We start from the raw sequence: 12190 nt of genomic DNA, 5'->3' as shown, positions 1-12190 counted from the left end.
TCTGCAATATACTTTACTTGTGTAATCAAACCTATGAATGTATGTATTTTCAGAGATATTAATGTAAAACGGTTCAAATGAGAAACTATTGATGCTTTTCATTTTGAGTGAAAATTGGTATAAAAGGTATCTTCAGGTAGATGGCAGTTAATTTTTTTAAGATAAGATGAGAACAAAGATTATTCTTGTTCAGTGACCATTGCTTAAAGCAAACAAACCAAAAACAGATAGGTTACATGTTTTATTAATCAAGCGCTTTACTCCTAAGCAGCTTCATCTTCCAGCAAGTTCAGTCATATCTTTCATTCTTGAAAGAAGCTGTTTCCCTTGTCTGTTTTATTTATGTACCTTTGATTATTTGAGCTAGGGTTTTGTCCAGTGTGTACTGCTGGCTGGCTTAGAACTAGTTGTGCAGTTTGGTCTAGCCTCCATCTTGCAGCAGCCCTCTTGTTTCTGCCTCTTGAGCCCTGGGATCAGAGAAATGGCCTACTACATTCTATTTTGCTCACACTTTTTTTTTCTTTCTGTATGTTCCAAATGAGTATAAAACTATCAAACTGTGATACATATTGCAGGTCCCACAGTCCAAATTTTAGAGATAGTGTTGGCACATGGTGATCCACAGAGGGGTGGGCTTAGAGTGCCTGTGATGTACTGACTCAACAACCTTTGTCTGCTGCCCAGCTGACCATCTGTTGTCTGTTATCCTTCCACACCCAAACACAGACACATCTGTGCCCCTCCACCGCACAGCTTTTAAAAAAGGACACGAGGATCACAGACAGGAAATGGGAAATGGGGAATCAGAGAAACAGTCCTCAGAGAAGACCAGTGTGGTCTGCAAACCTCATGAATTGTACTTCCTTTTGGGTCTTTCTCCATTATCACCGTCACACCACAGAATGAGGAAAAAGGAGAAAGCCCAGACATTATCTGTAGACACACTGTCTGTTGTGGTTTCATTTAGAAAACCACTAAATGAAACCACTGCAGATGCCACCTTTGTTGATAATGTCCGCCCGTCCTGTGACCCACTGTTAACTGCAGGTGAGAAAAAAGCCTACCTGAAGTTGTGAGGAGAAGGCGTGTCTGATAGAAATCAGTCTATGATTATGATTCAAAGTAAGCAAATGAGAAGATATGTTAATATCTAAAAGTCAAAATGACCCCCATGGGCATGTTTAGTCTCTAATGTACTGCGTGGTCACTGGAGCCTGGAAAGGCCTGTTTTTACCTGCTGGGCAGCTGCGTTTGGTTTCTTGCATTTGGTTGTGCTTCACTGAGGACTTGCTCCTTGGTAAGGCTTTTGCTTCTTTGAATGTACTCAGTGGCTAAGTTGGATCTTTACTATGTTCCTGTGTTAGTTATAGAATATATTCATTATTTTAAAGAAAAAGTTTATCATGCTGAATCTTCCATCCCAAGGCAAGATATACTCTGCTTTGTAGACTTATCTCTCTTGGAGATTTTGTATAAAATTGGACTCTTAACGGATCAGTTGTTTTGTGTGTGTGTGTGTGTGTGTGTGTGCGTGCGCGCGACTTTTTTTTTTTTTTTTTTTTCATTAGCATGTTTCCAAAGTTTATTCCTGATATGAGGATCAATAGTTCTTTTTGTTCCAAAGCAGAAGTTCACCAAATGCATGGGTCACTTTTATTCATTAGTCAGTTGCTTGTCTTTGGATTGTTTTCACTTTTTGCCATTATGAGTTAACACTGCTATGTGTGGGCATGGTTTAATGTTTTCTATATGTATCTAGAAGGGAAATTTCCAGACTACATGGTAAGTGTTGAAATGTATGAGAACTGTTCTGTAAGCCCACCAGATCATTTTGTATCTCTAATAGCAGCTTAGGAAGGATCTGATTTTCCACACAGTCCCCAACACGCTGTTGCCTGTGTCTTGTTATTATAGCCGTCTTGGTGGGTATGAGTTGGTAAACTGTTGTGGTTTTGACTTGTGTTTCCACAGCAGCTAATGATGCTGAGCTTCTTTTCAGGGACTCATTGTTCATCTCTGCAATGCCTTTACAGATACAACTTTGTCCTTTTTAGCTGGGTTATCTGTATTTCATTCTCATATTTTGTTTTACACTAATTTTTGTGTGTATGTGTTCGTGAGTGTATGTATGCGTGTGGAGGTCAGAGATCCTCATTATTCAATCTTACTTTTTAAAGCGAGGTCTCTCACTCTCCCTGAACCTCACTGATTTGGCCAGACTGTTGGCCAGCAAACCCTGGGGATACTCTTGCCTCCTCTTACACAGCGCTGGCATTATGATACACCAAGCTTTTTAACAATTTATTTATTTTTAATGTGGGTGCTGGAGATCCATCTCAGGTCTTCACATTTGTATGGCACACACTTAACCAACTAAGCCATATTCCACATCACCTAAGCTAATTTTTAATATAAAATAGATGGTTAGTGATCATAACTCTGGATGTATGGTCATAAAATCAATGCATATTGAGTGACGGTATATGAATCATACTCAGTATAAAGTCTGTTGCCATTCCTCATGCCTGCTGGATAGCTAGCCAGTCAGCCTTTCTCCTCTGTCTTTTCTTAGGCTCTCTTTTGTCAACTCTCAAGCTTTTCTAGAATGCTATGAACATTTGCCAACGCTGTTTTTCAAAAAAGAGAAAGGGCTGTGGATTCTTCCTAGGAATAGAGACATCCACGGTGGCTTTCAATGCCTAACGTTGCTGAAACTGGAAGATCCACGGACTCTGGGCATGGTGACCACACATCTGGGAACAAGTCCCCGGAAGAGGACCTACAAGGGGCTGTAAAATCTTTCTGCACAAGTGTTGTGGGAGTGCCTGTGGGCCCCAGAGGAGATGGGCATTATCCTTCAAGCTGTCCAGTGACTCATACTCGGGAAAAAATTTATGCCATCTGTTCAGACTATGCCTTCCTCAACCAGGCAACCTCGATCTACAAAACTCCCAGCCCAGCCCTCTCTTCTTGCCTCCCCGGTAATACCTCTCATTCTGCTGGAAATAGCTCAAGACATATTGGTATCCCAGCCAGTACATCAGAAATAACCTATAAAGAAGAAAATAGCTTGGAAAACTTATCCACCAGCTTGGGCAAGCTACCTCTCGCATGGGAAATTGATAAATCTGAATTTGATGGGGTGACTACACATCTGAAACATAGATCAGGTAAGAAAGAGCTATGAAGTTTACAAGTGAAAACAATCAGAAAACAAATGCCACCTATTGCTAAATCTTACAATGAAATGTTTTCTGTTGCTGAACAAGGAACATCACTATCATCTTGTCTGTCAATGTAGGTTTTTGTTGTTGTTGTTGTTTTGTTTTGTTTTTTTAATACTGGGTATAGATAGTCCAGGACTCTGTTGCCTATGGAAACTTCTGACCTTATGTGTGCATTTGGGGAGCTTTGAAATTCCAAAAGAATGAAATGTAAGTATTAAAGACAAGTATACAGTAGCTTGGAAAAGGCTAGATTAAGTACTCAGTAGCTTGGAAAAGGCAAAGGTAGATTAATACTGTTATTTTGTGGTTTTGCAGGGATATGTCATATTTTCTAATGTGGGATATATTATGACATTTTTGTCTTGAAAAAACTTAAATGCAAAAATAACATGTTTTGATCAAAGACTTGCTATTTTTTGTAGGTATAGTTTTATGTAGAAAATTAGTTGAGGAAAGATCTCTTTTCTAAACCATATTTTAAAGTCCATTTTATTTCTCACACGTGTGTATGTATGTTAGGACCTGTTCACATTTATTTCCATGTGGTATTTGCTACCTGTTCCAAATTTTAAAAGAAAATTCTGTTTGACATCTCCTTCTCTCCTTTTCAGTGATAGCTCTAAAATTTCCAGATGGCAAGGAAGTTTATTCTTCAGTCAGACACTGAATCAATATATTTTTTTTTGTGAAGCCAAACTTAAGAAATACTTACCTTAAATTAGTTGATGATATGAACAGGATGATAGAAGATAAATGATAGAAGAGATAGATGATAAAGCATTCAAATTGCTTTCAATTTTAGATAACAGTGAACCCATAAATACAGAATTCTTTGTCATACCGAAATTTTAGCAGTATTACATAAGGTTTAAATATATAATCAAACATTCTGAATATAAGATTTAGTATATATTTATATACATATGTATTATGTATACTATTATATAGTTATATATTCTATGTAATACAGACAGAAATAGAAATAAGAATGGTTATACATAGATTTGGAAATATATGTTCATTACTATTACAGACACATGAAAGGAAAGTCTAAATCACTGGGAATAAAAAGCAAACAACATCTTCTAGGATCTACTTAAAAAAAAAATGACAACAGCCAAATTTGAGCACCCAGAAAGGCCTCTGTCCGCTCAGGGTGCATGTGCCGTGTTCGCCCTTGCGCTGGAGCTCTCCTCAGATACTAATGCTTTTTCACTTTCCTTGCGTTAACAGTAATGCAGGGATTATAGGAAGTAGGTGCCACTATTCTAATCGTAGAGCCGAAGGTGGTGAGGCTTAGAGGGGATGAATCTCCTGCCCAAACTTGCCCAGCCAGATAAGACTAGGATTTTTATTTTCTGTTCACTCTGATGGTTTTATAAAAACCTCCATACTTCTGTTTGTGCATTTTGAAATTAGTTGTTCCAGAGACTGCAGTGTAAATGTATAATCCTCAGGGGACTGGCATGCTTTGTTTGTGCCAGCATTTATGTGCAATGTCATTTATTTATTTATTTATTTATTTATTTATTTTAGTATTTTGCTTTAGGGTTGAGAATTAGTGCTATGCAGGTCTCATAAAACAAGCTGAGAAGTGCTTTCTCCTGTTTCCTGTGGGTTTGTAGTAGGATATAAAAATTTCTAAATATAATTATGGGATTGTTTCACTGATAATTTTGTTGTCTCGTTTGGGGGCCTGAAGGTGTGCTTTTCCTTAGTATCTATCTATAGAGTTATTAGTGATGACTCATTCTTCACTCCTGGTCCTTTTTCTCCAACCTGGCCCCTGAGTGACTTAGTAACCCTTCCAGCTGCTGGTCACTGGACTGAAGAATGAGTATTAATTACATTGCTGTGTGTTGAAACTGACCAAAATTAAATGTTGTTTCCGTTCTGGCCTTTCCTTAAAACATGCTGCCCATGCAGAAGTCTTCCAGAGTTCCAGAGTAGCACCCTGTCATTGCAGTTGTTGCTTAGGTAGGAGACAGCTTCAGGTGCTCTCTTCTCTCCACCGTTGAGGTTTTAAAAGTGCGCTGTTACTAGGAACACTCACACGTGTAATCTTTATAGTTCCTTGAAGAATTGGCCCCCATTAGCCAGGCATGATGGCGCTTGTCTGTAATCCCAACACTTTGGAGGGTGATGTGGAAGGATCATGAGTTTGGAGATAGCCTGAGATACGTACTGAGTTCCAGGCTAACCCAGGCCACACAGTGAAACCTTATGTTGGAAAAAAAAAATGTTCCTTTTACTAATATGGCATATGTTTCAGCACCTTCTTGTTATGAAAACTGCTTTAATACTGACATGGTTGTCCAGCTTTCTTTTGCCGTTTGTACGTCCTTTCCCATTCTTTACTTTTAGATCTAGAAATTACATTGCTTTACAGCTTCTGTTTCTCACTCGCAGAGATGTGATATCTTCATTTATTACTAGAGCACTTTATATTATCTAGCACAGTTATAATATCTACTTCAAAGTCTTTGCAGATTTCAAAATCTGGATTAGGTCAGAGTTGGCCTTATCTTCTCCTTGAGGGTGGCTCATTTCATAGTTGTTTTTTTTTTCACATGCTATATTGTTTTTGAATATGTCCTGGATGTTGGGACTATTGTATCAACTCTGTTATATCACCCCAACAAGCAGGCGGGGAGGCAAGCTAGCTACCTCTCCCCCCTTCCTTCTTCTCTCCCTACCTCTCTCTTTGTATGACTCTCTCTCTGTCTCTCTGTGTGTGTTTGTATGTGTGTGTGTCTTTCTCTCTGTGCCCCTCCACATGATTGAACAGAAACTGCAAGCTCTCTTTTAAAGACAGTTTTGCTCTTGGGTTGGGCCCATTAGCCCTGGCTGTGTCACTTGGGGTCTACTATGAACCAGTGTGGTTCAGGTCTTAGCACGAGATTTGGGCCTCATTTTCTTTGAAAACTTTTCTGTTTTCAGGCTCCTTCTGACCTCATTTTGGTGGTGCTTGGTGCCCAGAACTCTGTCTCATGTTTCCTTCTTTTCCTCTGCCCCTCCCTGCCCCCCCCTTTTTTGGAGACAGCGCTCTGGCTATGTACTCCAGCCTTGCCTATAATTCTTTTTATTTAAATTTGTTTATTTTATTTGTACTTGATGTGTATGTGTGTGCCTGATACTGTTAGAGGCCAGAAGAACATGATGGATCCCCTGGAACTGGCGTTAAAGATGGTTATTAGTCACCATGTGGGAGCTGGGAACTCAATCCAGGTCCAGTGCAAGAGCAGCCAGTGCTCTTAACTGCTGAACCATCTCTCCAGCCCCTTGGCCTATAATTCTTAATCTTCCTGCTTCAAGATTTTGAGTTCTAGGATTACAGGTGTGTGCACACAGCTCTGAGTTTTTGGTTTTCTTTTCTTATACTTTTCTCTGAATACCAGGGTATTTATAGTGTGTGTGTGTGTGTGTGTGTGTGTGTGTGTGTGTGTGTCTTGTAGGGGAGGGCTATGTGAATGTTTTATGGGTAGGGTCGGGGGAAAGAAGGATAAGGTGATGGCGCAGAGCAATGGACAAAATGGACAAAGGTCACTGTGATTGAATGACCAGGAGACAGAAGTGAAAGGGGCTTCTTTTGTGTGCTGTGATCTAGCTTCTGCTTTGACGATGCTTTCTTCCTGCAAGTTCAGTGAGATGTCAGCTATCGACCCAGATCTGCATGTGGCATTGTGGAGCTCTCCGCTTATGTGCTGTGTGTGTGCTCTCTTAACCCGGGGAGAATCACAGCAACATACTCACCAAAAGCCGCACAGGGAAGGAGTCACAGAGCACAGGGAGGAAAGAGTACCAGAGCAGTCTCAGCCCAGTGAAGCCACAGTTTTTGATGTTTCATTAGCCTCACAACTTTCAGTTGCTAAGAAAGTACCAAGGGAATTAATTCAAGAGGCAGAAGAGGGAGTCCCAGGGAAAGTCAGTTTTCTGTCTTCTCTTGAGCTTTGTTTTCACCAGTGAGGGAATCTAGCCCAGTGCGGTCTAGTTCACATTTGCAAGTGTTTGTTAAGCTCTGAACCATTTTGTGTTCTCTGTGTCTAGATAGACATGGCAAGAATAATTAAACAGGAGGGGATATTGTGTCTTGATTGTATAGTGTTCACTGTTAGGATGCTTTACAGGTGTTCCTTGAGTGGCAGTAATTCCTGAGTCCTGGCGGGTTAGAGAAGGCACATGGTTACTGTTTATGGTACTGGACTAGATTTCAGAGTCTGAAAGCAGGAGTCTACATGATCTGTGTTTGATAACTCAAAAATAAAATATTAGCCTCAATTCATTTTTATATGAGATTTGATTATTTAATTTAAAATAGGTGATGCCTGGAAGGTATTAGTGTAGTTGAAAGGAATGTTAGCATTTTAACAAATCATCCCTGGCTAATATTTTAGTATGTATACTGTTGAGTGGGTGAACATTAACATGGTTCAGAAATAAATACATTTATCAAAATTAAACAACATAAACTCTCCCTCCACTTGAGCCTCTTTTGTCCACTTTCCATATCTCTCCTTCCCCAGTAGGCATTCATTCCTTGTCTTTGGGGAGATTGTGTGTGTGTGTGTGTGTGTGTGTGTGTGTGTGTGTCTAGGTAGGGCACACACAGAGGTTATCAAGTTTTGCATTCTAGTTCCTAGTGCAGTGTTATAGTTTAATTATGTTACACAGGCTTCACCCTACATTTTTTTGAGGTCTCTGGGGCCTAGAGTTATTATTGTGCAGAATGTTGTCATACTGGATCCAGTGTTGTAAGAGAATTATGTTAATGTGGATTTTATTGTTTTATATAAAGGAATCATTTTCAGGAAAGTGGTCCAGTTTAATTCTTTCCTGTTGGTAACTTGAAGTTGTAGATGCGGCTAAAGTTTTTGAATTGGTTATTTTAACCAGTTTTAAGAGACTTGCTCTGGATTTGGATAGGATCTTGATAGGAAATAACATTTTGGGTAGCTCAGATTGTTTTTAATTCTCTTCTTGCTTTCTGCCTAGGGAAGAGTGCTCTTCTAGAAAGCATAGACATTACTTCCAGACGTCTGCACATGCCATTTTCAGAGTGCATGGCGGCTCCTCTCCGACGCTGTTGTAGTTACTGGCAAAGTGGATTACTCTGTTTGAGCATTTTCCTTTTTTATTCTGTTGTTCTGTAGGCAATGCAAAGAAACAAATTTCCAAGAAGAAAACTTCAGATAAAAAAGGGCTGCATCAGAGAGAGTGTCCCCACCATTTTCCTCTTGAAGATGTTAAACAGCGCAAAGTGTTAGACCTCAGACGATGGTATGTGACCATGTCAGTTTTTATTTTCTAGTCTTAAAAATACGTAATTTGACGTTAATTTTGTTGAGTATATGTTAATAAATCATATTTGTTACGAACACCTTTAGTTCCAAGGTTGCGTCTAAATACTTGAGATATATCTCAGATTTTGGAAGTATGCTAGTTGGGCTCGGCCAGCATTTTCTAGACTCACCTGGCTATCAGTCTCATTTTGTGATCCCTCCTAATGGCAAGCTACATTGGATGGTACTTACGTTTGGTGTAGAAGTTCCCCTGGTTGTTCTCTGTTGAAGAATTCTCCAGGAAGTGACTGATACCATATTTTACACCAAATCATTTAAGTATGCATTTCTAAAACTGACTTTTTAGCTTAGATCAATTACTGCCATACCTAATAAAAGTAACAATTTTTCTTTTGTGTATAAGTTCCAGACTAAAGTAACACTTTCTAGATTGTTCTAAAAATTCATCCTATATGTGCCTGTTTGTCATGGCCCATGAGTCTCAGTTTAGAATCTCCAACTTTCTCTTTTTGTCTCTGTCTCTCTCTGGGGGATTTCATGGTTTCCTTTTAAATCATCAGTGACAATTCTTTTCTGGGGTTCCCTGCCCAGGGGTTCATGTGGATGTGGTGGGTGATAAAGGGATCAGGATCGGTTTTGGTCTGAGTAGAGGAGTCTCTGAACCTTCAGACAGGAGAGAAAAGGGATTTGCTTTGTCTCCCCAGTATTTCAGAAGTTGCAAATGATCCTGTGCCCACTCAAATGGGCATTCACATAGATATTTGAGTAGTTTGTATCAGAATTTATATGTCAATAATTCCCTTCTTGGTTTGAATAAGATGTACTTTAGTAGATCGCTAGCTCTTCTTGGTAAAATAGATGATTTTTCACTCTCATGCATTCTTTATGTGTTTAATAAGTAGGAAATATTTTTAAACAAAATAGTGATTTTACATTGCATTGACATTTGCATTATGGTCACATTGAAATCACTCATAAAATGTGTATTTCTGTTCTGCATGTTTTGTATTCATTCAAGTAAAGGAAACTTTGATTTCTCAGGTACTGCATAAGCCGACCACAATACAAGACTTCATGTGGTATCTCCTCATTGATTTCTTGTTGGAATTTCCTGTACAGCGTAATGGGAGCTGGGAAGTAAGTATGCCAGTATACTGCTATCACCAAACTCCACTTTTGAAAATAGTTTGAAGAAAACCTAGTGTGGTGGTGCACACCTGTAATCCCAGCACTCAGGAAGCAGAGGCAGGCAGATCTCTGAGTCTGAAGTCAGGGTGGTTTACATAGTGAGTTCTAGAACATCCAGAGCTCCATAGAGAGGCCCTGAAGCCAAAAAGCTAAAAATTAAAAATAAAAAAAGAAATTTGAAGGTACCTGTTTTATAATGGAACTCTCTGAGTGTAGATTTTTCACAAATGAGAAAAACTGTGCATACTGTTATAAGCCTTTCAGGTTAAAATATTTGCATGTATTCTTTTTAAGTAAAATAAATGAAGTATATTGCTGAAGCTGTTTGCAAGCTAAACCTATGTATTATTAACATTGAAGCAGATCGTGTTATGACTGGAACTGTGAAATGAAAGGAAATGTTTCTTTTATAGTCTCCCACCTATTACCCAAGAAGACGCATTACATATTTTGGGCTTCCAACCCCCATTTGAAGACATTAGGTTTGGCCCTTTCACTGGAAATACAACACTCATGAGGTATGAAGCTGCCGCTTAGAGACAGCACCTTATTTCTAATTCTGAGAAGTGATAATGCTGTCATGTTGTGGAGACTTTGGTGCTGGGTCCCAGGCTCCTTTAGATATACCATGTGTGGGCTGTGCTTGGGTTTCTGTACAATTAAAACGGTGGCCCATCTGTGTTATGAAACTATTGCTATGAGCAAATCTTCTTATTTTCAGATGGTTTAGACAAATTAATGACCACTTCCATGTGAAAGGATGCTCTTATGTTCTATATAAGCCCCATGGGAAGAACAAAACAGCTGGAGAAACTGGTAGGTGAAAATGAACACACACACACACACACACACACACACACACACATACTCACAAGTTTTCAGGTTGAGTATTGGCTATATTGTTTCCTGGGACATCAAGTAAACTCTCAATAGTCTGATGTTTTCATACCTTTTTACCTAAGAAGGAAATCATGATAGTAATATGTAGGGCACTTTCAGTATAAAGTCCAGTATTTTTACCCCTCCTGATACTTTTATATAGATGTTGGAATTTTAAGGCATGTTATAAACACTGCTCTTAACACATTGATTTTATTGTTTAATACCTTGTTATGTATGCGTGTGCATTATAGTAAAACTTTTAGAGAAAAAGCTTGGAGTTCATTTTAAGACAGAGTGAGAGCATTTGAGGCTATGTGATGCTGGACTGACATCAAAGGTAACACAGAACAACATGGTAAACTGTGACGTGGCAACACTCTGTTGTAAAGCAGTCTCTTTTTTTAACAGACATATTAGTGAAGTTAGGGATTATTTGTTATATACTAGCTGAATTATTTGTATTATTTAATGATTTCATCTGTAGACCAGGCAGGCCTGCCTCTGCCTCTCGAGTGCTGGGATTAAAGGGGTGTGCCACCACTTTCCAGCTTGTTTAATGATTTCAACTTTTAAATTGTCATAGTAAACTTTGAGTTTTATGGAGTGGACAGCTATAAGGTACTGTTAAAGAAGAAACTTTTCCGACTCTCCTTGAAATGGGAGATTTTATTCAAGATTGCTGCAATAGCGTGTTGTGATAGGAATTAAGATTAGCCTCCACTTCAAAGATGATAAAGATGGATGGAGTGATGGATGATTGATACGAAAGGTTATAGGACATCAAGAAACTATGGTTAGCCATGTAAATTAACAACATTCAAAAAGTATAAAAATATGAAAAATTTAATTAACAAAATGCAATGAAGCACTAACAGGGCTCCATAGAATTGGTTTAGGTTCAATATTCTGGATTTTAAGATTTTTTTCATCAGCTATGCTGTTATTATGTTTTGGGGCCTAATTTTGTTAGCGATTTGAGTGTGCAGATCTTTAGAACAATAGTACTTGGCTTGCTTTCCAGTGGCTTGGCTCCTCTAGCTCTTCATGACTTATTTGTACAATGGGTGCATGGATATGAATGTTGTTGCACAGTTTCCTGATGGACTAGGATATGTTAGGATGCTTGGCACCGAGACCCTCCGATTCCCTCTACTTCTGTCTAAACTTCCTTAAGCAGATGCCCTGTTTATTTGTAGGGTGGAATAAACTGTTTTCCTTTACAAGTTTTAAAAATTACATTTATTTGTGTATTTATTTTCATGTGTGATCACAGAACAACCTGAGGGAGTTGGTTCTCCCCTTTCACCACCTGGGTTCTGGGGATCGAACTTGGTTCGAGGGCTTGGGAGGAGGTACCTCCTAGGCCATCCTTCTTACCCTCTCTCTTTTTATGCAAAGGGAAGATGGTGATTTCTTCAGATTTCTTCAAATAAAGTTTAACAACATAGTTTATCAATTTTCTTTCTTTCTCTTCTTATCAGTGCTCTCCCCAACCTCCTCCCTGCTCTGCAACCTGGTCTCATTTCTGAAGTATCCCTGGACAGCTTAGCCCCAGAATCCTATTACTATCTGCTAGCCTCTGTCATATGGTAT

General features: G+C 39.0%; 1 protein-coding gene across 16 annotated transcripts in view; it reads left to right on the top strand.

The window, feature by feature from the left end:
• The window catches only part of Bivm (basic, immunoglobulin-like variable motif containing), a 33906-nt gene that overhangs the window by 10952 nt on the left and 10764 nt on the right, over positions 1-12190 (top strand). For 14 of the 16 annotated variants that reach the window (XM_060379823.1, XM_060379822.1, XM_060379818.1 and 11 more), the window contains 5 exons: positions 2573-3170; positions 8378-8504; positions 9569-9664; positions 10129-10233; positions 10437-10531. In XM_060379823.1, the coding sequence (XP_060235806.1) occupies positions 2696-3170; positions 8378-8504; positions 9569-9664; positions 10129-10233; positions 10437-10531 (898 nt within the window). In that variant the 5' untranslated portion in view covers positions 2573-2695. The remainder of the gene's footprint in view (positions 1-2572; positions 3171-8377; positions 8505-9568; positions 9665-10128; positions 10234-10436; positions 10532-12190) is intronic. The other 2 variants (XM_060379833.1, XM_060379832.1) reach the window with 2 other exon arrangements.

The sequence above is a fragment of the Meriones unguiculatus genome, chromosome 3 (assembly GCF_030254825.1).
Source record: "Meriones unguiculatus strain TT.TT164.6M chromosome 3, Bangor_MerUng_6.1, whole genome shotgun sequence".
Classification (NCBI taxonomy): domain Eukaryota; kingdom Metazoa; phylum Chordata; class Mammalia; order Rodentia; family Muridae; genus Meriones; species Meriones unguiculatus.
The sequence above is the reverse complement of the archived record's forward strand: the minus strand, read 5'-3'. Positions and strand labels throughout refer to the sequence as shown.